Here is a 26,273-nt window from a genome sequence, read left to right as displayed (position 1 = left end):
TATGTTTGTTATTGTTTTTTTTTATAAACTTCGTGCAATACAGTGTTTAAGTTTATCACACATTTAGATAAACCATAATCATTTGTCTAGATATATCTATTCTCAACTACATACTATTCATATTGCCCACATAAATGCTATCTGTGTGCAGTTTTTAATCACATTATTCTTTTTCTGAAATGAAATCAAAGAAATGAAAAAAAAAACAAAAAAAAAAAAAAAAAAACGTAGAGAATCTGGAAGCGTCTGGTTGTTTTTGTTTTTAGTTTCTTCATTTTATCATGTAGCGGTGTGTCCATGGTTCTCGACCCGCATCTGCAGTCACTCGGGACAGTTTAATAGAGAGAGCGGGATGGGCGGGCTGTTGGGTTTTTACATGTGTTTACATTCTCATCAACATAAACAAGATCAGAGTTCAGAATCCCGAGTTGGCTGGTCACAGGGGAAGCACAGTGAAAAGAATCTTTGGGGAGGTTAAGATGTCGTCTCTGCGTTGAAACTGTTACTGGCGTGATAAAATAAGGGAACGCCGATCCTGTGACCAAATGTTGGGGAGCTGGGGGGGCAGGGGGCGAGGACAAATTCAGCGGATGAAACTACCCGACAAAGAGTCCAGGGAAGAGAAACACTTTCAGCCAAACCTGCCCAAAATGCATACTCAGTTTGAACAGTGGTCCCGAAAAAACATATCTATAGACTTTACAAAGAGATGTATGCGTAATTACAATGTACATGTATCTTCTCAAAAGATTTTTCTCCGTAGTTTTTTTTTTTTTTTAAACCCTCTCAACCCAACATATACATATTGTATATATTTTTTTTTTGCCACTGAAAATGATGAGTTTGCATGTCTCACTTTGGGACTCTTCATAGAAAAAAATGATTAGGTTTTTTTTTTTTTGTTTTTCTGCTCAGGTAAGTCACCTTTACCTGAATCTGTACAAATGTATTTATTCTATGTCTTCTTTTTTCTGCTCCCTCCGGTCAGAGGTTTCTGTTAATGCCCAAGAACAAACATCTTCAACACGACTATTAGCTACAAGTACTACTGTTAACACTGATTAGAATGGAAATAAGACTAACAGAGGCCCATAGAAAACTCAGACTCATAATAACAATGAAGTTCGGACGGTCGTCGCAGTCACTCACATTATTTGTTTGCATTTCTTTCGGTATCAATATTGGAAGACAATTTACAGTATTCAAATCTGACTTCATGTTATAAATGGAAATTATATAATATGGGGGTTACAAAAATAATACAGGCCCTCACTCTTCCACATATTGTGCACACTCATGCTTGACACTTTGACACAATTACGCACAGCTCACTGACAGTCCCAGCGGCTCTGCATGGAAGAAAAAATTCACAGTAAAAGTCATCGAGATCTAAAATTAGAGTGAAAACAACATTGAAAATCAAAAACTTCCTCATTCCAAACAGTAGTGTTCTGCAAACGCGGCGGCTAGCCCGTAATAACGCTAAGAATAATCACAACAACAATTTTACATTAATGATGATCTGGTTAAATTAGCAGTAATATTGCACAAAAAAATATGTGAAACATTTTTCATAATAGCCCAAGGTTAATTGCGTTTGATCATTAACAAAATAAATCATTTTCTAGCACGTTAAAATATCAAAATAGTTTTATTGTGAAAGTTCATTGTTGTTGTTATTATCACTCTGTTATTACTCTTCTTTTTGCTCTCAGTGAGATCGAGTAGACTAAATAACAGTGAACATGGAGGGAGAGATTTAACATTTCGCCTGTCTGTCTTTCTACTGAGCCACACAGACGCAGAGCTCCTCGCTGTCTTCCCTCCTGCATCACTACCTCTCCTTCCCTCCCTTCCCTCTCGCCTCCCCCTCCTCCCTACACAGGCGTTGTCTTCCTATTCAGGGTGTTAGAGTTGCTCTCCCTGTCGCCCTTCAGCCTGTCCAGAGTCCCCATCCCTCGCTCCCTGTCTACTGTGGATGAGGTGAAGGGTGGAGGGCCGGAGCCCACCGAGTTGGGCATCGGCGCATTGGAGTTGGAAGAGTTGGAAGGGTTGTGCGACTTAAGCGAGGGAAGTGTGCCGCTCATCATCACCCCTCCACCTCCCCCTCCATCCTTTGGGAAGCAGTTGTGGAGCTGGTAGAGCGTGGCCCTGTCCACCGTTCCGTACATGGGTGGCAAACCCCCCAGTTTGGGGTCACGGGACAACGTGTAGAGGGAGATGTCGCCTCCAGCCAGGGCCGTGTGGGAGCGAGAGTGGGGGTTCGGTAAAGTGGACACCGAGATGGGCCCCTGGGAGAGCAGCGCAGAGGGGGGCAGGCCGAAGTTCTTGCCCCCACCTCCTACAGGTGAGGGGTCCCGGGAGCGGGAGGGGTCAGTGGAGCGCGACGAGGAGCGGGAGCGGCGGCGGAAGCGGTAGCTGGGCAGGCGGAGCATGGCGTGCGTGGTGCTCTTGAAGATGTCGGTGCGCGAGCGACAGCGCAGCTCCTTGTTCTTCTCGATGTAGATGTTGACGGCCAGCACCCCCACCATCTCGGCCATGATGAAGGACAGGCCTCCGAAGTAGAAGGACCAACCGTAGGAGTACTGCCACTTCTTGTCCTCGTCCTTCTTAGGAGAGATGTCCCCCAGTGCAGCCGAGATGTACACGATCACACCAATGATGTTGCTCAGACCTGAGAGAGCACAGAGGTACGGTATTTACAGAACAGCTAAATAAACCCAGACAGAGCAACTTACAGTACTAATAAACACATTTGTTTGACATGATGATATGTGACATTCCCATTAAAGACGACTGACAAGACGAGGGGTTGCATATAAAGACTTCTATTAAGCTGACAGAATAGTCTACACACTCCCAAACAAAGCATCAAAACTGTTATAGTGAGTCATATTCTCCAGGCTGGTTCTCAAACACACACACACACACACACACATATGCACATACAATAATCTTGGGTTACCTGCAGCCACAAAGAGAATCCCCGCCCCCAGAATGATGTTCCGTTTGCTCTTATAGAAACGACTGGCAGCGATGCACACCCCTCCCATCAGCAGCAGGATGGCACTGAGGATCGGGAAGATGTTGGAAGCCCTGACTACCCCTGAACAGAGGAGAGAAATAAGAGTCAGCGGCAGAAAAAAACGTATAAAACCTATAAATACTGAATGTGTGAAACGACGCCGGACTTCTGTGACAGTATCTTCAGACACAAAAGCACTTTTAGCAGCGGAGCGGGCATTAGCCAACAAGCACTTTAAAAGTAGGAAGATAGCAGAACAAAGCAGATATCGCCTGATACGAATACAGCAACACTATGCACTTTATGACATCATATATTATGTACGTATGAATGAATATCTGCATGGTTGCTTTAAGGTCATAGACTTCATCTACTTATGTTTATGTTCTCTTGTCTGTTTGTAAGAGCCGCACTGGGGAACGTTTCCATCAGCTACGTTGACATGGCTACAAAGAATTTGAATTTAAATTGTCTTAGAGTTACGATCCTAAAATCAAGCCCAGTGTGATACGATTCCTGGATTTTGTCTTCTTAGCAACAGCCTTTCAATGTATTTACATTCTGTAATTACTTCTCTAACTCTAATAAACTACCTAAACATGAGGGATTCACAGGACATGATGTAATCTAGTGTTACTGTTTCAAATGTTCTCATTGATATCTGCCTCACTGTTTACTGCTGACTGTCCTGCAGTTAGAACAAACTGAATTTTCCCACTGAAGGATTCAAATGGCTGCGCAATTAATCAAAATGGTATCGAAATTGCAATATGGCCAAGGAATTGCTTTTTGGATAATGGTGAGATGTGTAACAACATACAAAGGTCTATCAGTTGCTTTTAATTTAATCAAGCCTAATCCAGTATCAAACTGGATAGCCCTGTGTTACTCTAAACTTTAAACCACACATAAATGCTTAATCATTATTTAAGATTATTTAATATAGGATCTGCATCAAATTGCGCTCACTCATAGATACCAGTCATCTGAAAAATGTCTTGCGATGTTCTGCCTTGTGCATCCATCCCTTTATCCAGAACCTCTCCAAAAGTTAATGAGGTTTATTCTGGGCAGCCTTTAATGTAAACTGAAGGACTGAGTTTATGTTACCCTGTCACACAGTTGTCACTATGGTTACAGCTTTACCCAGATTACAGACATGTTCATTGCATATGACCATGAAAAGGCATTGTTCTACACACACAGGCCTACATATATTATATATCTGTTAGTGCTGTCACGATACTAACATTTATAACTTTGATGTAATACCATGAAAAATATGGATAATCCATACTATCAAACACAACTTCGAGGGGATACCATTTTTTTTTTTTTAGTGAAAGATAAATATGACAAGGCTTGTGTACTGTGTGATCAGCACAATGGCATTTAAGATAATTGTGTGTGAGGAGGCGAGCCTACAACATACAGGTACTGCAACAGTGTGTCACACAACTTGCTGTCAGAGAGAAGACAGCGAGACAGTACAGCTGGTATCAGCATCAATATTGTGGAAAATGAGTGTTGAAAACGTTATCCATATTTCAATCCATCTATATGCACAAAACTCATAAAGAAAAGGCAGAGAACTGGAAAACACGAACTGGTGTCACCGAACCCGACCCAGACCCGGATGTGAATTCTTAATTGTTGTTGGGTTTGGGTCAGGTCTCCATGCTCTATCTAGTACAGACTCAAGAAAAAAAATCACCTCGTCCTTTATATACATTTTTTGTTGTGAAAATGAAATGAAATTAAATAAAATTGTGACTCACAAAACATAAAAGAATAATCGCCCCACTTTATTTTGATAATATACCGTCTTTTTTGGCAAAAACTCATTTGGCTGCGCTCTGCTGTTGTGTGAAGTGTGCCGCTGCCGTGCACAGCGTGAACCCAGAATGTGTTTTCATTGTGTGGCTCAATGACTGTCAACTAGAGCGTTAAAATGTGCTTCTTCACCACAGGCGTCACCAAATCAACCGAGGATGAAATCTCGAGGGTTACAACTTCGAGAAAAACTGGTGGTTTACTCCAAGTCAGCTTAGACAGCTGCTTTATAACTAAACCCAGGTTTGGTTTGGATACAGAATCATGTCGACAAAGAAAATAAAAATGGGAAAGCTGCTCTGTTATAAATATGAACGTAAGATGTGAGAGTGAGATAATTAATTACTCAGTTCTAGACACACAATTGAATCAAACTTCCCATGTGGCCTTCAGTGCTTTCAGCAGGTCTGCCAACCACATACGCACACACCTACACACATACACACACACACACACACACACACACACACACACACACACACACACACACACACACACATTAGCACTCCTCTCTCATCTAGGACAACTAGGCCACGGGAGAGAAAATGCCATCTAAATGCCAGCAAAATGCCTCTGCAACATTGTAAACAGAATACAAGCCTTTTCTTTATGTATGCACAGGCACACATGTAGCATATCACAGAGCGGAGAGATATCACTGCAGGGCACTGGGTATGAACTAGGGCGCCCCATCGTCCCTGATTTTTCTGCACACGTTGTCACATGTTCATTTCTCGCAGAGAGAATCTTCTGAGGATGAAATTTTACACTTTCTTTCTATTAGCATCAGACTCTCTCTCCGTCTCTCTTATTCACAACCAGGCTCCTCTGTCATTCATCGCCAGTGCCTGGTAACGTTATTGTCGACTTACGTAGGACGTACTCTGCCCCGTCATGGTCAAAGTCTGCGTCCTCTGGGAAGTGGTTGATCTGAGAACACACTCCTCTCTTCACTCCTGGGAGACGAGAGAAGAAAAACAGGGGGGTGACCAGACACAACAAAAGACAGCCGCTCATAACTGACGCTGTGAGAACAAAAAGAGCGCAGCAAATATCCTCCTGAGAGACAAACTGACTGACACTTGAGCACAGTCATATATTTGTAAGAATATCTCTCTTTTGTATTCAGGCGTTTGAGCCGGATGTCAGACCTCAACATACTGATAACAACACCACAGAGGTTAAATGCAAGTTAGTAACATCACATACACACACCAGTGTTAATTTTGTTGGCTTGGCTCATCACGTTAAGTCAACCTATCGCTGGGCAATATATCAAAATTATATTGTGATATGAGACTATATATCGTCTTTTCCTAGTTTTAAAGCCTGTATTACAGTAAAGTGATATCATTTTATGAACTTACCAGAATTTTGGTCTTGTACTTAGTCATTATATTCACTTTACTGATGGTTAATCTTTAAAAATATCAGCACAAATAGACATCCCTGCTAAGGCTGCACAATATATTGTTCCAATATCAACATCGCAATGTGCGCTTGTGCAGTAGTCACGTCGCATTATGAGCAATTCCAAAATTGGGAAAATTAACTCCTGCATCAACTTTTTTGCTGCTTGACACAAAAGGGAAACTCACACAGCCAGAGAAGTCTGTCTGGTTTCAGATCATTTAGTCGGTTTTGGATACATTGGCATACAAGTTTTTTTTTCATGCACAGTGAACATTCTTGATCAATTAATCAAACAAAGTGGGGCCCCATCCAATAACTTGGATGCACTGCGACGAGGCGCTTGAGAACGTGCATGAAGTCACAACGGGAAGTCCGACCCGAGTCCTTCACAATGAAATCCTATAACAGTCTAGCATCTTTAAGCGAATCGTTCACAGGCTCGGAAACGCAACCGAGAAGACCTCATTTTTTCACGACACGTTACAATCCGCTCACATGTGCCAAGTAAAAAAGGGGATTAATACGTGTTAATGATACACATTTTTAAATACAGCCCCTTCAAGAGTGCAGCTTTGCAGAAAGTGCCTCATTTCGTGGTCTGATGGTATCAGTGTAAGATATGGACCATGTTCTGAGTTGCATATTCACTGTTAAACCAGTACTGGGGCCAAGCACTCTCTCTAACTCTATTATAAAACAATATGGGCGGTACAGACAATAAAGCAATTTGACCAAAGAACAGGACAAACTTGCATTCTGAACAATGGAAATAAGACTCTGAGTCCTGATTCTGCTTATTTTGTGCTGATGGTATTGTCCTGATAGGATGCACGCGGCGCAGGAAACAGAACCGCTGTGCTGAAAGAAAAAAGCCTCTCTAACGTTTCATCTTCTCGATTTTTTATTTTTGGTTTGAGATTTTGGCAGAGTTTTTATCTTTTGAGCTCGGCAGCCTCGTCTTTCTTCGTCAACAAAACTGCATGTTGATACAGTCACAGTTAATGTTTGAAGACGTCTGTTCCTTGTCGGCATCGGCTCGTCTTAGTCACAGAAAAATTAGTCATAGTTTAGTTATTTAGTTGTATTTAGTCATAATTCCCATTAACAAAATTAACACTAGTACACACACACACACACACACAAACACACAAACACACACACAACTGAATACATACAAGTGTGCAGACACACGGGTAGACAGATAACTACCCGCCGGGGTCCTGCATGTAGACAGACAGACGAACGGAGGGATGCACGCACGATGATGACAGCACACCACTGTTGCTGATGGGTGGATTGTGAGAGAGATGGATGGAGGTGATGGAATGAAGAGACACAGACGGAGGGAGACACGGACAGATGTGGGGCGAGCTGGTCTCGTTCTCAAAGCTCTTTTATTTCCACAGGTCGGTCTGAAAAGAAACAGATGGAGGTACAAAGGGACGGGACGTCAGTTGAGCCGCACTGATCGGCGCTGTTATCATCCTCAGACACGGACCCAGCAAACCATTTCAGGCGGCGTTCACACCATCAAAACTTTAAGATGTTGAAGTGTAAGTGTAAGTGTTCCCCCTCCAGTTTCTAAAATCACATGTTCGCTGGAGGACCGATCGCTGAATGACTTACTGCATCTAGAACGTCAGCAGCTCGACCTGCTTCTCATTACAGGACATGAAGACTTTGTTTGCTGTATCAGTGAGGGGGCACTTCTGAAGTTGCCAGGGTGTGTGTGTGTGTGTGTGAATGGTTTTGAGAGGCTCAACTAATAAATAAATGAGCAAACAAATAGCTAAACAAACATTCCACAGTAAGCTTTAAATCAGACCTATTCAACAAGCGGCCTGCAGGCCAAATGTGGCCCTTTATCAACCTTATTCTGGCCGTTTGTCTGCTTCTAAGCACAAAAATACTCTTATTTTAGCAAAAGGTTTTAGCCAAGGCTCTTCAGCAGAGGTCCCTTTTGTCCTGCTCTTTCGTATAATCCTATTTCAATTGTGAAAAGTTATAAAGCTCAGAAAAAATTAAACTGTGTATCGAATGTAGAGACGTCTGCCTTCTCTAAAGTATAATGGGGCTGTTGGCACTACTACTCAAGATAATCATCTGACTTCTGTCTACTGAATTACACCCGCCATTGTATCACCATGCAGAAGGAAGCCGTTGAGTTTTTCAAATGTAGGACCACAAAGCTAATTGCCATCTGTTTCTGTTACTATCAAGAGAAGGCAGACATCTCTGCGACTGATATGTCCAAAACTCAGCAACTCACACCAAAACAATCTGGATGGATTAAAAGCACTACAGGTCAAAGGGAAAATGTGTATTTTTGATTTGGTGATGGAGTGTCCCTTTAAACAGTTCAAACGGTTGGAAACTAGTTGCATAGGCAGCTAAAACTAATAGAAAAGAAGCTAAAAGTGACAGATGGGTGAACTTCTGCCAATCTGAGTTGTGCTACAGCATCAACATTAAGAGATCAGTTGCATGAAAATGTGTCAAAGCAATATCCACTTTTTTATATCAGTTCAGTGGACATATTGATAACATGCTACCTGGTGTCCATGAAGGGACAGGTAAAAGGTTGGTAACTTCTGTGCTATATGAACAGAAATTTGACAAACAAAAGTAAGTAATCCAGTACGACCCCACCTTCAGCAGACCTGCAGACGAGCTTGAGAGGAGGACAGGGCACATCTCTATCCACAGCATAATGTGCCACCCACCCAGAGGCATAAATCTTTTAGAGCTAGCATGTCCTGCATTTCGACTCCAGCTACACCTCACTGCATCACTGCACGGCTACAGAGCATCTATCTTGGCCGAATACTCCACAGACATCAAGGATACTTGACCTCTAAGCCATGCCAAGACTCTGTCAGCTTTACTGCACCACAATGTGAGAGAGGGGACCGAAGTAGAGGAAGCTACGAGGATGCGAAGAAGAGGAGAAACCAGCGGAAGATTCAATGTAGTGTTTGGGGGAGTGAGACGGAGGGATAGCAAGTGGAGGAACTGAAAGAGTGAGGCAATGGAGGGAGTGGGTGGGGGTGCACTGCAGCAGTGCTGCAAGGGCTGGAGCTTATCTCTAATTGGCTGCTTTGCTATCAGGAAGCTTAGAGATGAGGACAAATTAGCTTCGTACAATGACCAAGCCCAGGATGGGCCGGGGATGCTTTATAAGGAGAGCCAAGAGGTTTTCCTGAAGACAGAAGTCTGTATGTGAGCAAAAGGCACAGATCGCTAACTCACACCACCCCTTTGGCCGGGCTGCTTCGCTGTTAACTCCATCGCAGCCTTTTACTGTTGAGTGTCAGCCACGCAGTGTAATGTATAATGGATTAGCAGCTTGTGTTGCAGCGACGAACCGAAGATCGACAGACGGCCACTGCCAGATCCTGTAGCTTCAGCGACTTGGAGTGAGAAGTCGTCGTGCGTCAGGCTGACCGAGGGCCTTTTGTTTCATCCCTCGAATTAAATTACTGAGTCAAACACAATGATTAATGGATTATTTTGAGTGAGGGCTACGCTTCAGTGTCATGTAATTATACCGCAATTATGCAAAATTGTTTTTTGTCACTACAGAGCAGTCTTACAAATACAAATGGAATGTGTGTATGCTGATGCTAATAATGATCACTGATATCACGGCGATGCAAACGAGTCCTAAAATAACAAAGCACACATGGTGACTGACAGAAAATAAAAGCTTTCACGTCGCCAAGAGACCGATGAGGTTTTCATCCCATGTTAATGAGCTCAGTTGAGTTGCAGCTGATAAGTTAAATTGGATTCGTCACTACCTCCAGTGTTCAGAGCCTTTGGTGTGTATTAAATAGTCAAATCACAGCGGAAGCAAAAAGAATTTACGATTGCAACTGTCGAGACATTAATGTGTGCTCAGTCTGAATTATTCTGCGGGGAGAAAAAGGAGCAATATTACCTGTTCCCTGTTACATGACAGGAAAATTAAGACTGGAAAGAACACTTGCAGAGACATTTTGACATTTTGAGAAACGTGCTAACTCACTTTCTCGGCAGTTAGAAAAGAAGATTGATACCACATTTAGTCTCATATTGTAAATACCAAGCTACAGCTAGCAGCCAGTTAGCTTAGCTTAGCTTATTTTAGCAGCAGTTTTTGACCTTTTCATCCATGCAGCTTGAGAGTAGCGTTGTCGAAAATCGAAACATATCAGCTCTGATACTCTGATTCTCATCTGAAGACCAGCCGTGCTTGTTGGCACACATTATTTTTAAAGGCTTGATGTGAAGAGTGTGATATTTGATAGTAACTACAGTCATTTGGCTGTTTTCTGTACCTTTTGTCACGTTACAGCCTCGTCTCTATATTTTAACACAAATCTAAAGTATAGTGCAAAAATACTCTATAAAGTGACTGTGTTATTAAAAAAACAACTTAATAATAAAATTAGATTATTATTATTATTTACATGAGGTGCAATAGTGCATCAGACAAATACAAAATGGCGATGTAGGACCGCATACAACAAGGCAACAGAGGTGATCAGATCAGTCCCTGAGCGTTGAGGAGTCGTATGGCCTGGGGGAAGAAGCTGTTTTGTATTCTGGTAGTGACAGACCGTATGCTGCGATACCTTCTTCTAGCGTAGCTTAGCACACAGGCTAGCAGGGGATGTAGCGAGGGTTTCTCTAACAATCTGACATTTTGCCCCTTTGAGTTCACACAATTTAATTTTTAAGTTTCAGTATTTTTGTATTGATTAATGATAAGCTTTAAGGCCTTGACACAAAAAACTGACATCGAATAACTAGTCTCCAGCGTGTTCGACCAGAAACCTGCACTTGAACGCACCACAAAGACTACAGCCGGTGGCCAACAAGAGTTATTTCACTCACCGACCAGCCGCCACCGATTCTATTTCGGCAACAGATCCTTCAACAAGGGCCGTCCGGTGCCAACAGTCACTGACTGCCCTGACAATGCACAACAGCCGACCATTGGGACCTTTAGAGGTGCTAGCAGGACAGAGCCAGGCTAGCTGTTTCCTCCTTTTCTGAATCTTTATGCTAAGCTAAGCTAACTGGCTGCTGGATATATGTTCATATTCATGGTAACAATGTTCTTCTCTCACCCTCATCTAGAGAAAATAGGCACATTTCCCAAATTGTTGAAGTATTCCTCCAATCTTCAGTCGACTCTGCTCACTACAAGTCCTAAAGGTGAGAAGATCTCATCTGATTAGATTTGGATCCACATTAAACGCTTAAGGGCTAGAAAGTAACCCAAGCTGTGTGGCCACATATCAGCTTTCCCTGAGTCCTCTTCACTAAAATTATAAGCCTCGACCAAAACAAACTTTTCCCAGCGATCCAAATCCTTCCCCAAAAACTTCTCCTTTACCTTCCAGGCAGCATATCCTCCACAGTCCAGAGTGGGTGAGCGCCCCAGGATCCTTCTTGTCCTTGTTATGGGGATCATCCTGGGTGACGTTGGCTGTGCTGTTGCAGATGAGGGCACGGGAGTACAGCCAGTAGTCCGTCCCTATTGCCACCGTCATCAGGCCGAAGGCAGCGAATGCCCCCACGGTGGTGAGGAGGATCTGGATCCCCTTCTCACACACCATGCCTTCAGAGAAAAAAGATGGGAGGAGGACGGAGGGAGGGAGAAGAGGAACAGGACGGACATCAGGAGTACAAACGGGAGGGCGAGCGAACAAATTATTGTGGAGTTCAAGAACAAGAAAGAAATGATGTGTTTACAATCACAGTTTACTGAAGAAGACAGTGAACATTCAGGTGAGATGATGAGGGGCGCGAAGAGGTGAGGGGCGGAGGGGGAGGCGATGAGAAAAGACAAGAGCGAGGACGAGGCTGATGTGGGAGGTGCGTAAGTGGCTGTGTGATGTGTCCTTGGAGGAGAGTTGGATGACTCTGCTGACTCTGCTTAACAAGAAAGGAATTGATGTGAAACACAACAGATCACACCCCCCTCCCCAATCTCTCTGCGCTCCATATTCATGACCCTGACACCGTTCTCCACCTCGGAATCAGCAGGGCTGGAGATGAATACACAAACACACGCACACGAACAAACACTCCACACACATCTAACAGTGCTCCATAATGAGTTTCCCTTTCACACTGATAACACTGACACTGACAAAGTGTACAAAAGTCAAAAAGTTCTGAAGAAAGATCTCTTACCTGACGGCGAGTTTCTATCCTTCGACTCAATTTTGAAATCTTTCTTTTCCTCGTCAGTGAGAAACGTGCTGTCCCCTCAATCCGGACAGCATCCATCGACTGTTTTCACCCGCTCCCCTCGCTCCTTCTTACACTCGTTCTCTCTCTTTTGCCTCTTTCTCTTGCGCTCTCTCTCTCTTTTCTTTCTGTCTTTCTCAGTGGACAGCTGCTGCTGGTGGAGGTTTGTGGCTCGGACGCTCGTCCCGCTCTCCGTCCGTCCTCTGTTAGCAGAAAACTTGCATCGTGGTCACTGCTGCTGCTGCGTTTGCACATGAAATAAAGAAAAACAAAAGTTTTACACTTTATTACCTGATCTATTATTATTAGACAATGAATTAATAGATGACAACAAAAGGGGATAAAAGAAAAGAGTTTAAATGGTGAATGAATTAAAGTAGAATCATTTGTCACAAATGATTGCTTAATTATCGATTCATTTTGATGATTATGTTGTGTTTTCTTTAGTTTAAGAGCTGAAACGATCGATCAATCAATTAGCTGTTGACAGAAGATAACTACTTGATAAGTAATTAACTGTCCAAGTCATTTCTCAAGCAGAAATACCGACATGATCTTCTTCCATCATCTTGTTTCCTTGTGTAATGTGATGGTAAATTGAAAATCATTGTGTTTCCGCTAATGAGTAGGGAAAACAGGCGATTTAAAGACATTGCTTCCGTCTTTAGGAAATTATAACTGGCATTTTTTTCTCTACGCTGTGGCATTTTATCAACCAAATGATTAATTGATTAAGGCAATTGTCAGCTGCAGCCCCAGTATGTCTTGTTTGTTTGCATGTTGGGTTTTTGTGTGTGCTTATCTTTTCTTCGCTACAAAAAGAGAGCTGTTTTCATTGGACCACTACGGACAAAAAAGGAGGGAAATAGTGAATACTGCCACCTTTCACTGCCTTCATGGCCAAGATGATATACTAAAATGTCTTGTTTCACCCAATCTACAGTCAAGATGTTCAATTCAATATCCCATGAGGCCAAACAAAGTGGTGAACTGCTGCAATTGAGGAATCAAAACCGAATTGTATCACATTTTTTAGTCATGCTATCAGCAGGCTCAATGTCAGAATGTCAAACTGAAATATAGCCATGAAACACTGTGTGGACATTTATGTTGTTTACAGGCGTAATCCTCGTGATTCCCAGACTTGTACTCTTCAAGTTGTCACTAAGAATCCTGTGGCGATCCCCTGACTTTTCGTTTAGCTCCATCTAATTTAAATAATAAAATGTTGTATACTTTCATTTTGAGCAAAAAGCTGCAAAACTAATGAAGTTGCCACCAGCCTCAGCAGCACATTGTGATAATGTCAGCATGGTGACACACTAAGCTGAGATGGCAAACACGGTAACCATTACACCTGCTTAAAATGACATTGTTAGCATTGTCTGCGAGCACGTTAGCATGCTGATGCTAGTGTTTAAAAGTGCAAAGTGCAACTGTATCTACCTACAGCATAACAGAGCTGCTTACATGACTATAGCTCTGTCTTGTTGCTAGAAAAACAACTTAAAGAATAAGTTCACCTGAAAATGAAAATTAAGTGTTTTCTTGATCCCAAATGCAGATGAAAGTCTGGCAGAGTTTCGTAGTCGACAAAATATTTCCGGGCAAAACATGGCTACAGCATTCTTCAAAGCAACTGAAGTAGATGTAAACTATTATAACGTTTAAAATGTAAAAAAACACGACAACATAAAATTGCTTTATATAAGTCATCCAAGTCTCTATGAGCCCCACATCGATTTGAAAAGATGTGCTGTACACACATTTTTCAGGCTGTATTCTTTGCTGTAGCTGCTAAGCTAAAAGCTCACGCTGTCTGAAGCAGCCACACAGGCCTAAATCTCGTCTCTTCATATCAATAAGGGATCTCGGGACATTCGGAAACTTAAATGATATCAGACGAGCTATATGGATCCATTTTCTGCTTCCTGTTTTTTTATATTTTAAACCAAGTCCCCATCTTCTTCAGTTGATAAGGAGAGGACTGCAGCCTTGTTTTGCTGTGCAGAAATGTTTTGTCGACTACCAAACTTCACCTGACTTTCTGTCAGCACGAGGCTGATTGGATGATGACTGCCTTTCCATTTTTAGATGAACTTCAACTTTAAATTACGGATTCATTCTGAAAGTACCTGCAGATTAATTTTCTGTCACTTGCAATAAACAAGTCACATTTAAATCCTCCCACGGATGCCGTATTTAAGTGTTACGGATCTGCACTGATGTTAAAACAGATCAGAGTAATTATAGAAGTGACAACATTACAGGCTAAAGACAGAATGATTCCAGAGCGGGTTGTACTGCATCTAGCCTGAATAAGAGGAGCAAGAGGGGGAGGCAGAGAGGACCAACCCGACATTGTTACCATAGCAACATTGAATTCCAAAGTCTGGATCAGCATAGAGCGAGTGGGGAGGGGGACAAGAGATAGAGGGAGAAAGAGGCAGAGAGAGCAAAGCAGAGAGAGGACAGTGATGGGAAAGAAAGAGGCAGAAATGAGGGGGAATATTTCAGATCACTAGCATGAGTGTTTAGTCCGAAACCAGACAGAGAAACAGACAGAGAGACAGACAGACCAGTGCGCTAATGCTCTATCAATAGATTTATGTGTCCGTGGCACAGATGCCCCCAGACACACACACACATACGCACACACACACACACACACACATGCACGTGTGCTCACAAACACACACGAGTAAAAGACGACAAGCCATCCGTTACTGAGCAGAGAATGACACAAAGTAAACCCTCCGTCAGTGTCTTTTGATGCTGAATTGAGACAAAAAAGAACACGCGGATATGATGAAGCAGCACACATTATTCAACAAACATTATTTAGCAGACATAATGCAGTGCAGTCGAGTCTGTTAATATTTGATGATGCAATATGGCACCGCGATCAAAATATGTTACATCCTGTTTGCATTGTGAGACCCAAAACAGAGCAGCCTCAGAGACAGAAGGAGCGATGGAAGGAGACGGTGTGTTGTGTGTGTTGTTTGTGTGTGCGTGTGTGTGTGTTTTATGTGTGTGTGTGTGTCTGTGTGCACGTTTCCTCTCCAGTGCATCTGAGGATGGGTCTAGTCCAATCTTATTGAATCCCAGTAATGTTCCCCTCAGCTCCCCTCAGTTAGACAGTTAGCTTCGTATCTCTGCGCTCAGCCTCCTTATTATGTAAACTGTCAAATGACACCACCACTGTGTGGTTTATTTATACATTGTGGGTTCATATGTGCAAGCAAACAAGTGAATGTGTGTGTGTGTGTGTGTGTGTGTGTGTGTGTATCTGTGTGTATCTGTGTCTACGATGACCTTCCAACCCTATCAACATACTGCCTTTCCCTGAGGAAAATACGTGTCCAGAAGGGATTACACTATCTCCAAGGCCTAAAAAAATGCAGTATCTACTGTGTGTGTAGATGTGTGTATGAGTGCGCATGTGTGCGTGCGTGTGTGTGTGTGTGGTCTTTGACTCCAGTATTTAATGAATGACCTTAACAATAACCTACTAAGTTATTCCCCTTAGCAAAAGCTCCCCTGTGTAGGAGATCATAATTGTCATTTAATTATCTGTAATTTCTATTCTCCACCAATAATTAAGAAAGAGGGGAACGAGGGGAATGAGAGCAGGAGAGCGTGAAAGAACAAGAGGGCAGGAAAAATGAACAAAAGTGTGTGAGTTTAACTAAATGGGTTAGATAGACCAAGGGACCGTACACAAGTTATTAGTGGGGGGGAGGGGTACAGAACTAAACTGAATTGAATTGAATATACATTTAGATTTTATTTCTGCCTCCCTTTGCAACATATTTCATGTATCAAAGAGATACTAAAAGTGTAATTTGTAGAATATGGCCTTAATTTGAAAGAAGCTCTAAAAACGTACAGGGCAGCATATCAATGTATCATTGTAGCTTGTGTTTTTACATTACATTAACATTAGCGAGTCTTCACGATCAACAGGGCAGGATACCAAACTTGGACTGAGCACAGCCTCCAGGACTGCCAGAAATCAATTTCAAAACAGGGGAAACATTATAGAGGTGATTCACAGGGGCACTGACTGAAACTCAGGACTTTAAACAGCGACAATTCAGTGGAGGGCTAAAGCGTTTAAGAAAAGAAAGCTCCGCATTGTGCATGTGTGATTCTATCCTTGACACTTTCTGAGGTTGTAGTCCAAGAGCCTGCTACGGGAGAACACCTGGTCTGACATACGTAAACTGTTAGACGGTAGTTGTAGAAGTAGAGTTCAATGTTGCTTAGTGATATTTGTTTTCCACTAGCACAGCAACATGTTTGAATGTTTGGTGGGCACTGTAGCTCTCTGCTGTCCTCCCACCCTCACTACTTAAAGTCCCTACCATTAGAAAGAAGCAACAGAGTCGGACCTCCATTGTCTTCTTATGACATTTCAGTCTTTTCCTGACAATGTTATTGAGCCACAGTGTTCCCCAAATATTGCTCTGACAAATAACTTGATGTTGTGTTCAAAGTCATAAAAATATTATTAAAGCTGTTGCTAATATGGAATAATGTCATCCTTCAATAGTGGGTATAAAAGCAGCATGGCTAGTGTTAGAGATCGGAACAGAGAGAAATGTTTAGCAGAGAAGTTGTCAAGTGGCAGTAAATGTACAGCACAGATCACAGCTTCACCATGTAAGGTCTCTGTGGCCCCTCAATACACAAGAAGCACATCTGATGGAGTGGCAGCTCATACTCATGCTATTCATATCCCGGCTAGTAGCAGTGCTTTAGCTACTGTAATCCATGCCAGTGATGTTGATCTTGCCAGAAAAGCGGTGTGGTTGCGATGGTAATAACTACGTATGACTATCAACCACGCTCAGATTGGAGATGCTGACTGGACAGGGAATTAAAACTTGTAGTTTGCTAAAAGAGAGAAACTTGAATTGAGAATGTGTACTGTTGTATTTTCAGGTTTAGGAAAAGTCATCGGGAATACTACTGCTTCTATAGTGAAAAAATGCCTGTATAAAGCCTTAAATGGCAGATAAGATGTAAAGTAATGTCACTTAAGTCAGCATCGGTTGGAGCTGAAGTCTACAATTCTGAAAAAGTAAATAATAGAAAGTGACCAGACCTTTTCAAGGCCACTCCTCATCTCTGCTTGAGGCTACATTAGCCGCTACTAGCATAACACCAGTTATCTGGTCTCAAAGTAGAACTGAATCCACGGTGTTAAGAATCGAGTACCTCCAAGACGTTGGAATTTCTGCTTATCAGCTAATAAATGTGTTCCTTTTTTGGTTTCAAACAAACGCCACATTCCACCAAGGATGTGGCTCTCCTCCAGGACCCGTCTACGTCAGGCATCGACCCAACACCGCGTCACTATGTTTAGATACGAGCGTGCATTGCAAACATGACAACACAGTTTGGGAGACGGGCCACCATTAATGCTCAGAAGCGCAGTTGCAAGAAAGCGTTGTGGCAATATGCGATGCATGTGGGATGTTTATGAGCTGTACATCAGGTTGCACATCAAACATTTAAGGTAGCGTGGCGTCAATCTGAACCAATGTTCCTCTTCTAATCTTAGAGTGTCAACAACTTTGAAACAAGTTTGAAATCATTTTTTGAAAATATAACAGGTTTGATTTGGAAACTGTGCTGACTTTAATAAAGATGATATCTGTGGGTCTGCTGCATTAATACTACATATATACTACAGTATACTACTAATTGTATTTCAGTGTTATGAGTGCGATGCTAAATCCCTGCAGTACTCTTGTGACAACCATCGGGAGGGCCTTTCTATTTTCACAAACAACATAAGGTTCAGTCCCTCATTGCTACCTCAGTAATTTTCATAGAGTCCCTAATGGCAACAGATTTGGCAGGTGTGGTGAAAAATGTTTGCTTTACATTAGGGTGAATTTAATACGAGTAAATAATTTCCTTTTCCCCTACCCAGTGTGTCCTCTCCCTTCTTCCCCCTAGTTTGTTTGCAACGCTCAGGACTCTGTGCTGGCCAGAGGCCTATTAGCCGCAGCAGTATGTGCAGCAGCAACAAAGGCAGAGAGCTTAGCTTCGGGAGCTAGCTGCTACAGGGACCATTACGGGACCAGGCCCTCACTTGTCAGAAAACTTCACATGTAATCAGATCTACCTGTGTGACTCATTCCCGGCATGACAAAACGGCTCGTATAAAATGTAATGAATAAATACAGTGAGTTGTGGCTCCAATAATGCAGCCATAAATCACACGGGAGATTTGAATTCCATAGCAGCTGCTCCATTAGCTATTCATTGCATAAATCAACTACCAAACTGCTTGTTGAATAAATGATGACATCTGTAATAAGTTTTTTCCCACACATGTGAAAGGCTGCGGTCCTGCGTGGGCATGTGGGAATATCTTTAGTGTGGATAAAGCGAGTCACGCCACGTGGACTGTTGCATGCCCAGGAGAGGAAATGCATTTAGTCGAGAATGACATAAGCTAATGCTGATTGCTTGACCAGAAGAAGACGAAGAAAAAAATGCACTAGGCCTACTTATGATGACAGCTCTAAAAATACAAGCAGCGTATTCTATTCTGAGTGCTTGATGGCAGCAGGGAACAGTAAGAAAACATGCCTAAATACTGAGAACAGTCACTCTGAGCTGAGATGATTTCTCTCCTTAACCATGAGAGAAAAACACACCTGAGCTCATTTCTGAGATCCCACAGCTGGCGCACACATACACACACACACACACACACACACACATTTACATCTCCACATGCATGCCAGCACAGACACACACACACGCAGGTGCACAGAAAAAAGAGCAACACGCAAACAAACCCTTGGCATGGAAGCACATATGCAGCCTGAAACCCTCACAACTGTCAAAATGATGACAGTAAAGTCATAAAATAGGTCAACTTTAAAAGGCACTTCAAAGCGTATCTGAATTGCCATTAAGCTCATGTGAGGAGTCCACCAAGATCCTCAGTCTGCATGTGACCAAGACTCTGCCTGTGTGAGCAGAACAGCCCGAGGAGGCAGTGACAGTAACACCTTGGTCTAAGAGGCTCCCAAAATAAAGTGTCTCTGGATGACCTGACGCTCATGAACCCATGAACATATGCTTAAACACATGCGCACGTGCAACCATACACATGCATAAAGACAACATGATTCACTGAGTAAAGTTCTCGCTCTCTCTCTAGAAGCAGATTTAACCCACAAAGGCGCTTTCAATTTAAGGTTTTTATACAGGTAGAAATGTCTTAATAGTTTAGGATCCTGCCATGGAAGTGAAGCACAGGATGGAGAAAGAAATGATATTTTCAGATATCAACTTCACTCCTTCAAGGCCTTCGTGTAAGAGGTCATAAATAATACTAAAAACAAACTGTGCAAACTATTCAATTTACGACAGCAGCTCATAACTGAGAAGCTGGGAGCAGAACATGTTTAGCAGCTTTGCTCGACAGATGAATAATACAAACAAATGTTTTGTTTTGTGAATTTTATAAATGAATGATATGAATATTTTGACATTTTCCTCGTGTTGAGGAAACATGAGAATTTCACTGTCACTCTCAGTCTCTCAGTTTCAGCCAGCCAAGCTAAGCTAGCCGCCATCTGGCTCCAGTTTCATATTTCTTGGCCCGGACTCGGTGACTTCCTGGAGTCTTGTCTTGTAAAAAAATATTACCAGCATAAATCTCCTTCTAAAAAAACACAATTTGTTGTTCTAGCATTTCAGTTCTTGTATTTTGACCATTACAGTTGCAGGCAAATGGAAGTTGTTACCTTCAGGCAATGCTTGGCTAATTGTTTCTCCACAGTATCCAGTCTTTAAGCTAGGCTAAGCTAATAGCATTTTGGATTTAGCTAAATATTTAGCATACAGCGAGAAAGCTTGTTTAATCAAAATTATCAACAATTTATTCAACTGAAGGTCAACTTAAGAGCTTTAAACTAATGGTGTCACGATTCTCCTGATCCATGATTCAATTTAAGTGTCACGATTTTAATCTAGATTTTTGATTAAAACCTTTATTAGCACTAACAGCCATGTCAGACTGAACCCGATGTTTGTTTGTTTTTTGTGAAGATCAACACATCATTTTTATTGTATTCCTCTTTAAAACGACAGGCTTCACAGCATCAAGTGTGATACAGCCACCATATTGTTTTGGGACTATACAACGACCATATGGCCAATTTAAATAATTTATTTAAGATTTGCCAACGATATTTCACCAGTCAATTGGGAACACATTTTTGAGCACAACAACAAAAATAAGAGTCACTAGATGGCAGACGGATACTTTACAACAGCTTGAGTTTCCTCGTCTGCAGTGTGTGTGTGTGTGTGTGTGTGGCAGCACACAGGTTGCTGCAAGTGTTTTTGTTTTTCCTCGGACACGTGCTAGTATGTGTGCAAGTAGGCGAGGTTGGAGAGAAAAATAATACTGTGAGAATCCCACTTATGATTTCAAAAACTGAAACTGAGTGCTCATTTCCATCGATTTTGGATTTTGGATTTAATCCTGAGACCGATCTCATGGTATAATTGAATGAATAGAGTTTATTACAAAATCTCAACTGAGCTTCTTCTGCTGGAGAAGACTGTGAAATATGTCTGAAAGCTCCAGAAAAACTCAAATCAATATTATTCTCAATGAATTTTCTGCCCATCTAGTAACTGATGATTCGGTCAACAGGTGAGTCCGCCAAGCAGGTCATGTTTTCACCGAAGTCTGATTGTTTCTTTGTTTTTCCCGATTCCGCGAATCTTTCAGGAAACTTTCTTTACCATTGTGAATCACGGCCTTTTTTCAACCTCTTCATTGATTTTCTGGGAGTAATGCTTAAACTTAAAGAGAAAAATCAGTTGTGTTTAGATGGCTGGTATCGATGAGTTAGTCCGATTTGATGCTGAATCAAATAGAAATTTGGATGGAGCAGATTTAAATATGTTCTATATGTTGCTTGACTTTCCTTTAGTTTCCAGTCTTTATGCTGGGCTAAGCTACTCGTCCCCAGGCTTTAGCTTGACATATTAACTAACATGAGCGTGGTGTTGATCTGCTCGACTAAAGCTCAGCGAGAAAGCTTAAGGTCCACTTTAGAGCTTTTTTTCTCTGGCTTTCAACTCGGGTCGTCACGATTCTCCAAATCCATGATTCATTTTTTCAACATTTTTGTAAATTTTTCTATTATTTATTTATTTATTTCCTTATATTTAGGTGGCTGGTATATATGAATGTGTGTGATTTGATCCAGATCCAAATAAAAATGCAGACGTAGCAGATTTGAATATGTTCTGTTTGATACTGGATTTGGCTTGATTGAATTGAAGGGGACTGTTGGGCCTAGGCGGAGGTATCTAGTTATTCTATTTATTCATTAGATACATATCCTCCTGAGACCCAGCAATTCATTTTTGTCCTGTAGTGGACATTACGTTTTTGCTAACATCTCTCATACTATACATGTCACTCTATTAAGTCCTGTTGTTCCTTAAAGAGGAGAACTGGAGCTTTAAAATGACATCACATTTGGGGGATTTGGCCTTGCCAACTGGCCTGTGCATGTCTTTTCAAAATGGCCGCTGTCCCAAAAAGCACATTTTATGGAAAAAAGAACGGTATGCATGATATTCATAATTGAGAAAAAAAAATGTTATTTTTCAATTGTTTTAAGTAAGTAAACATCTCAGAAATATTTGAGGGAGTTTTCAGAGCTGAGCTTATTTATTTTCATTTGAAAAAAAGCTAATTTATAAATGTCCTCTGTACTGGACGTCAGGACTTTGTACTTATGTTTGTTTCATATTTGTTCAGTAGCCAGCTCTATGACGGAGGGAGAGAGAATTCTTAATAGAATCATTCAGTGAGATTCAGACATACACCGATCAGGCATAACATTATGACCACCTGCCTAATACTGTGTTGGCCCCCTTTTGCTGCCAAAACAGCCCTGACCCATCCTGGCATGGACTCCACGAGACTCCTGCAGGTGCACTGTGGTATGATGAGTCGTCTAGCCATCACAATTTGGCCTGTATCAAACTCGCTCAAATCCTTATGCTTGCCCATTTTTCCTGCTCCTAACACCTCAACTTTGACAGCAACATGTTCACTTGCTGCCTAATATATCCCACCCACTAACAGGTGCCATGATGAAGAGATAATCAGTGTTATTTACTTCACCTGTCAGTGGTCATAATGTTATGCCTGATCGGTGTAGATCTATCAGAGGATGATACCATGAAGTGTCAAACATCTAATAAAGAAATGACAAAAGGTTCAGGTGTAATGGTTACAAAAAGACAAATCTACATTTGCTATTTGCTTTGTATTTAGTGTAATGGATGATTCCAGTGGAACTTTCCATGTACATACTCAGCCTTTAAATGTTTCACATTTGAGAACAAGTAAGTCCCGTTGTCCACTACAGAGGACGTGCTGTATCATTTGAATAAATTAAGTTTAAAAAACATTTTTCTTTGCAATATTTTTTTGACCACCCCAACACTAAATTTATGTAAAAAAATAGTAATTAAAAAACTTTTTTTTCCTGGGTCTCAGGAGGATAAAAAATGATTCACATAACTTCAGAGAGGCTTTTTGGCTCAAACCCTTGAAATGGGCTGATGGACTTAACTCTTTGACAGGACTGAGACTCTCATACACCTACAGACTGTGTTGATGATGTAATGAGAGGTCGAGTCACGGGTCCCATATTGTGTACCTCCAGTCCAGTGAGCATGCTCGCCTGTCAGACATGCTAACACTGTGTCTGCTGTATGTTTACGCTGCGTGCCTCTGCACAGACGGGTTGCCTACAATATATCACTGACACGATATGGTTCAATCACCGGCTCTTATGGACCGCGCTCTCAGAGGCTGCGCTTGCCTGAGCGAAAGCACTTAAAAACACCAAAGCTGGAGGTTAATTGATGCACGGGTCACGGCCATTGAGACAGGAGTCAATTAGAAAAGCTTTGGATAAAAGCTTTGCTCGCTGGAATTATAAGCAACGTTGTGTACTGAATCTGCGAATACAGGAAGTCTGTGTTCGATTTTCTCTCCTTTAGATTCAATTATAGTAAACGCAGGAGTCGTTGGAGCACAGATCAGAAGTTACACAGCCATGAGACCGGATGATGGTGTCTTGATAATTAGACCAGTTATGGGACCTTGATATCATATTTAAACGAAGACATCTGTGCCTGCTCCTCTCACACAATGGTGCGTTTCCTCCTGAGGCCTCGTCTGAAGAGAGGAGGGAACACTGTTAAGCCTTACTGGAGACCATCAGGAAAATTGCAGCAAAGGCATTGATCCTCAGAACAATAGCTACATGACAGATGTGATGATCGTTGCAGAATTGCCTCTCCTCGGAGAGAGAGAAGCATAGAGCGGGAGGCAGATGAATGGACCTGACCGGCCTACCAGCCATGAAGCAAGAGCAAAAGAGTGAAGCGGAAACGAGCAGAAACGCTCAGAAGTTACAGACCCTCTTTCCGATTTGCTATCAACTGCCGGCGTATTAGACGATTATGATTTGGCCAGCGTTAAAAACACAACCCCTGCCTGTGTGGGCTACGCACCAGTATTGACTGCAATGAGTCACCTTACAGCGTAAACAGCAGATCTCTGAGCCAGCTGAGGAGTTTTGAAAGTAATCCAATATCAACAGAGACAACCATCAAGGCCACGCACACATCACACACGCAGTTCAAGCGGCGTTCAGCACGTGGGAGGCGGAGGGGCTGAGTGGGCGTGACCGACAGACGGCGGGGTCAGCCACACCTCACTGACAGATTTGCCGATTGCTGATGGAGATGTGAGCTTCACGATGCAAAGAGACGCTTTCTCGCCACAGGTTTGACATAATGCTGCACATTACTCAGCTGTCTGTGTCATTTAAAGGGTAAGTTCACCACAAATGAAAAGTCAGCCATTATCTACTCATGCCGAAAGGAAAGTGGTGTGAAGTTTCGTGCTAACTGAAGCTACTGGAGACTATAAAAAGAAACCTATGAAAAAAATATAAAATGGCCCTTTGTATGGTGTGATCCAAGTCTCTGGAAGCTGCAGGAAGGTGTCCACGCTAACGCTTTTAGCTTAGCAGCTACAATGAAGATTTCGGCTCAATCAGTTTCAGATCTCAGGGCCTTCTAAAATTTGGATCACGACAGACAAGCTGTATGGAGTCATTGTATATTTCTTTCGAGGTTGTTTGTCCTTGTCCAAATCTACCACAGCTGTTTAGGAGAACGCTGCAACGCTGCTTTGCTCCAGAAATGATTTCATGGCTACGAAACCTCACCTGCCTTTCCATCGACGTGAGGGTGAGTGAGTAATGAGTGAATATTCATTTTTGGGTGAACTTGTACTTTAAGCTGAAACAACGTGTTAAACATTAAATGTAAACTAGCCACAATCCCACAATTATATCACAAACTAGAGTTCAACTGATTTACATGGACTCAACATGTCTGATGCGTCTCTGGCACGTGATTCATTGAAGGTTCTTATCGACCAACAGGCCTATCTGCTCACTGATCACCTTCTATTCTTACGACATAAACAAAAAACACTATTTATCACGCCATAATCAACCAAATACAAGCTAAGTTCAACTTCAGAAGTAAGTCCCTGTGAAACTGCATCAACATTAAATGGGAGGAAACATTTTGGATCTGCATCAGAGCCATGAGGACAGGAGCAGGTGCTGATGGACACTTTCCTCCTCCTGAGGAGACGCAGCACATTGAATCAAAAGCTCAGCTCAGAAGGGGAACAGCTTGTGCTTCAAAGTCATTAACAGCAAGTGACCACATTTGGTTGTTTCACATCGGAAGCTTATCGTCTCTGAGAGTTGCACCTGCAGCCCCAGGAGAGACAGGTAGAACTCACCACCTTGCTCCCTGGCAGTGCAGGGTAACTCCTGAATACTGCAGTGCACGCTCTGTCTCCGACTCAAGACGTCTCCCCTCCACCTTTTTAGCCCAGATGTGATCCGAGTCTGTGATGAAAGAAAAAAAAAATGAATGATTGATGGGCTGCCAGATGTTTGGTGCCCTTTTACCTCTGGATTGTGTCAGAGCGCATGGAGCACAGGCTTTGGCGAGAGGAGAGACGAGTGGAGCCGCTGAATAGAGAAAAAGAAAAAAAAAACTGAATCTCACGAGGCATCAGATAACGTGATGTGGCCCCGGTCCAGCGCGGAGATGCTGGGGGGCCCCCCTGCGACCGTGAGGAGTCCAGCTGCAGGAGCTCCGAGGCTGAGAGCGTGCGCGGCTCAAGTATAGTGATGCGGACTGCGGTGCATTCATTAATAGAGTCAGCTACACACACACATCACCCTGCTGCCTGCCTGCCTGCCTGCAGAGGCTGCACGGCGGAAAATGGACGCCTAGCAAGCATCAAGCGGCCGGCGGAGGGAAAAACTCAGTGGACTGGGACACAAATCACACGCCGAATCACAGAAATAACTCCCGATCGTGCCCATAAGTGGCCGATCATCCGTGCACACAACGACAGATATTTTAGTCCCGAACACCTGCAGGGAGAGCTTCAAAAACGGGCTATTATAAGGGCTTTCATTTGCATAATAGACGTTGCGGTCGCTAATTATAGGCCCGCGGAAAATAGGTGGGAAAATGTACCATTCAGCATTGAATAGCAGGAGCAGGCCGAGGTGTGCGGATTAATAATCGTCGTTATTTTTTTTTGCTGTAAATCCCGCGGTCTGCACTGTCAGGAGTGGGC

At 42.5% G+C, this 26,273-nt stretch overlaps 1 protein-coding gene across 4 annotated transcripts in view; it reads right to left on the bottom strand.

Annotated features, from left to right (window-relative positions):
• cacng8b (calcium channel, voltage-dependent, gamma subunit 8b) overlaps positions 1-26,273 on the bottom strand; it is a 27,103-nt gene continuing 830 nt past the window's right edge. The window contains exons 2-7 of one of the 4 annotated variants that reach the window (XM_030393633.1): positions 25,419-25,527; positions 12,458-12,755; positions 11,655-11,879; positions 5,731-5,814; positions 2,966-3,106; positions 1-2,674 (exon numbers count right to left, since the gene is read on the bottom strand). In XM_030393633.1, the coding sequence (XP_030249493.1) occupies positions 1,878-2,674; positions 2,966-3,106; positions 5,731-5,814; positions 11,655-11,877 (1,245 nt within the window). In that variant the 5' untranslated portion in view covers positions 11,878-11,879; positions 12,458-12,755; positions 25,419-25,527 and the 3' untranslated portion in view covers positions 1-1,877. Of the gene's footprint in view, positions 2,675-2,965; positions 3,107-5,730; positions 5,815-11,654; positions 11,880-12,457; positions 12,756-25,418; positions 25,528-25,590; positions 25,654-26,273 lie in introns of those variants that run through there. The other 3 variants (XM_030393635.1, XM_030393636.1, XM_030393634.1) reach the window with 3 other exon arrangements.

This window comes from Sparus aurata, chromosome 17, assembly GCF_900880675.1.
Source record: "Sparus aurata chromosome 17, fSpaAur1.1, whole genome shotgun sequence".
Classification (NCBI taxonomy): domain Eukaryota; kingdom Metazoa; phylum Chordata; class Actinopteri; order Spariformes; family Sparidae; genus Sparus; species Sparus aurata.
This window is presented reverse-complemented; position numbering and strand designations above follow the sequence as displayed.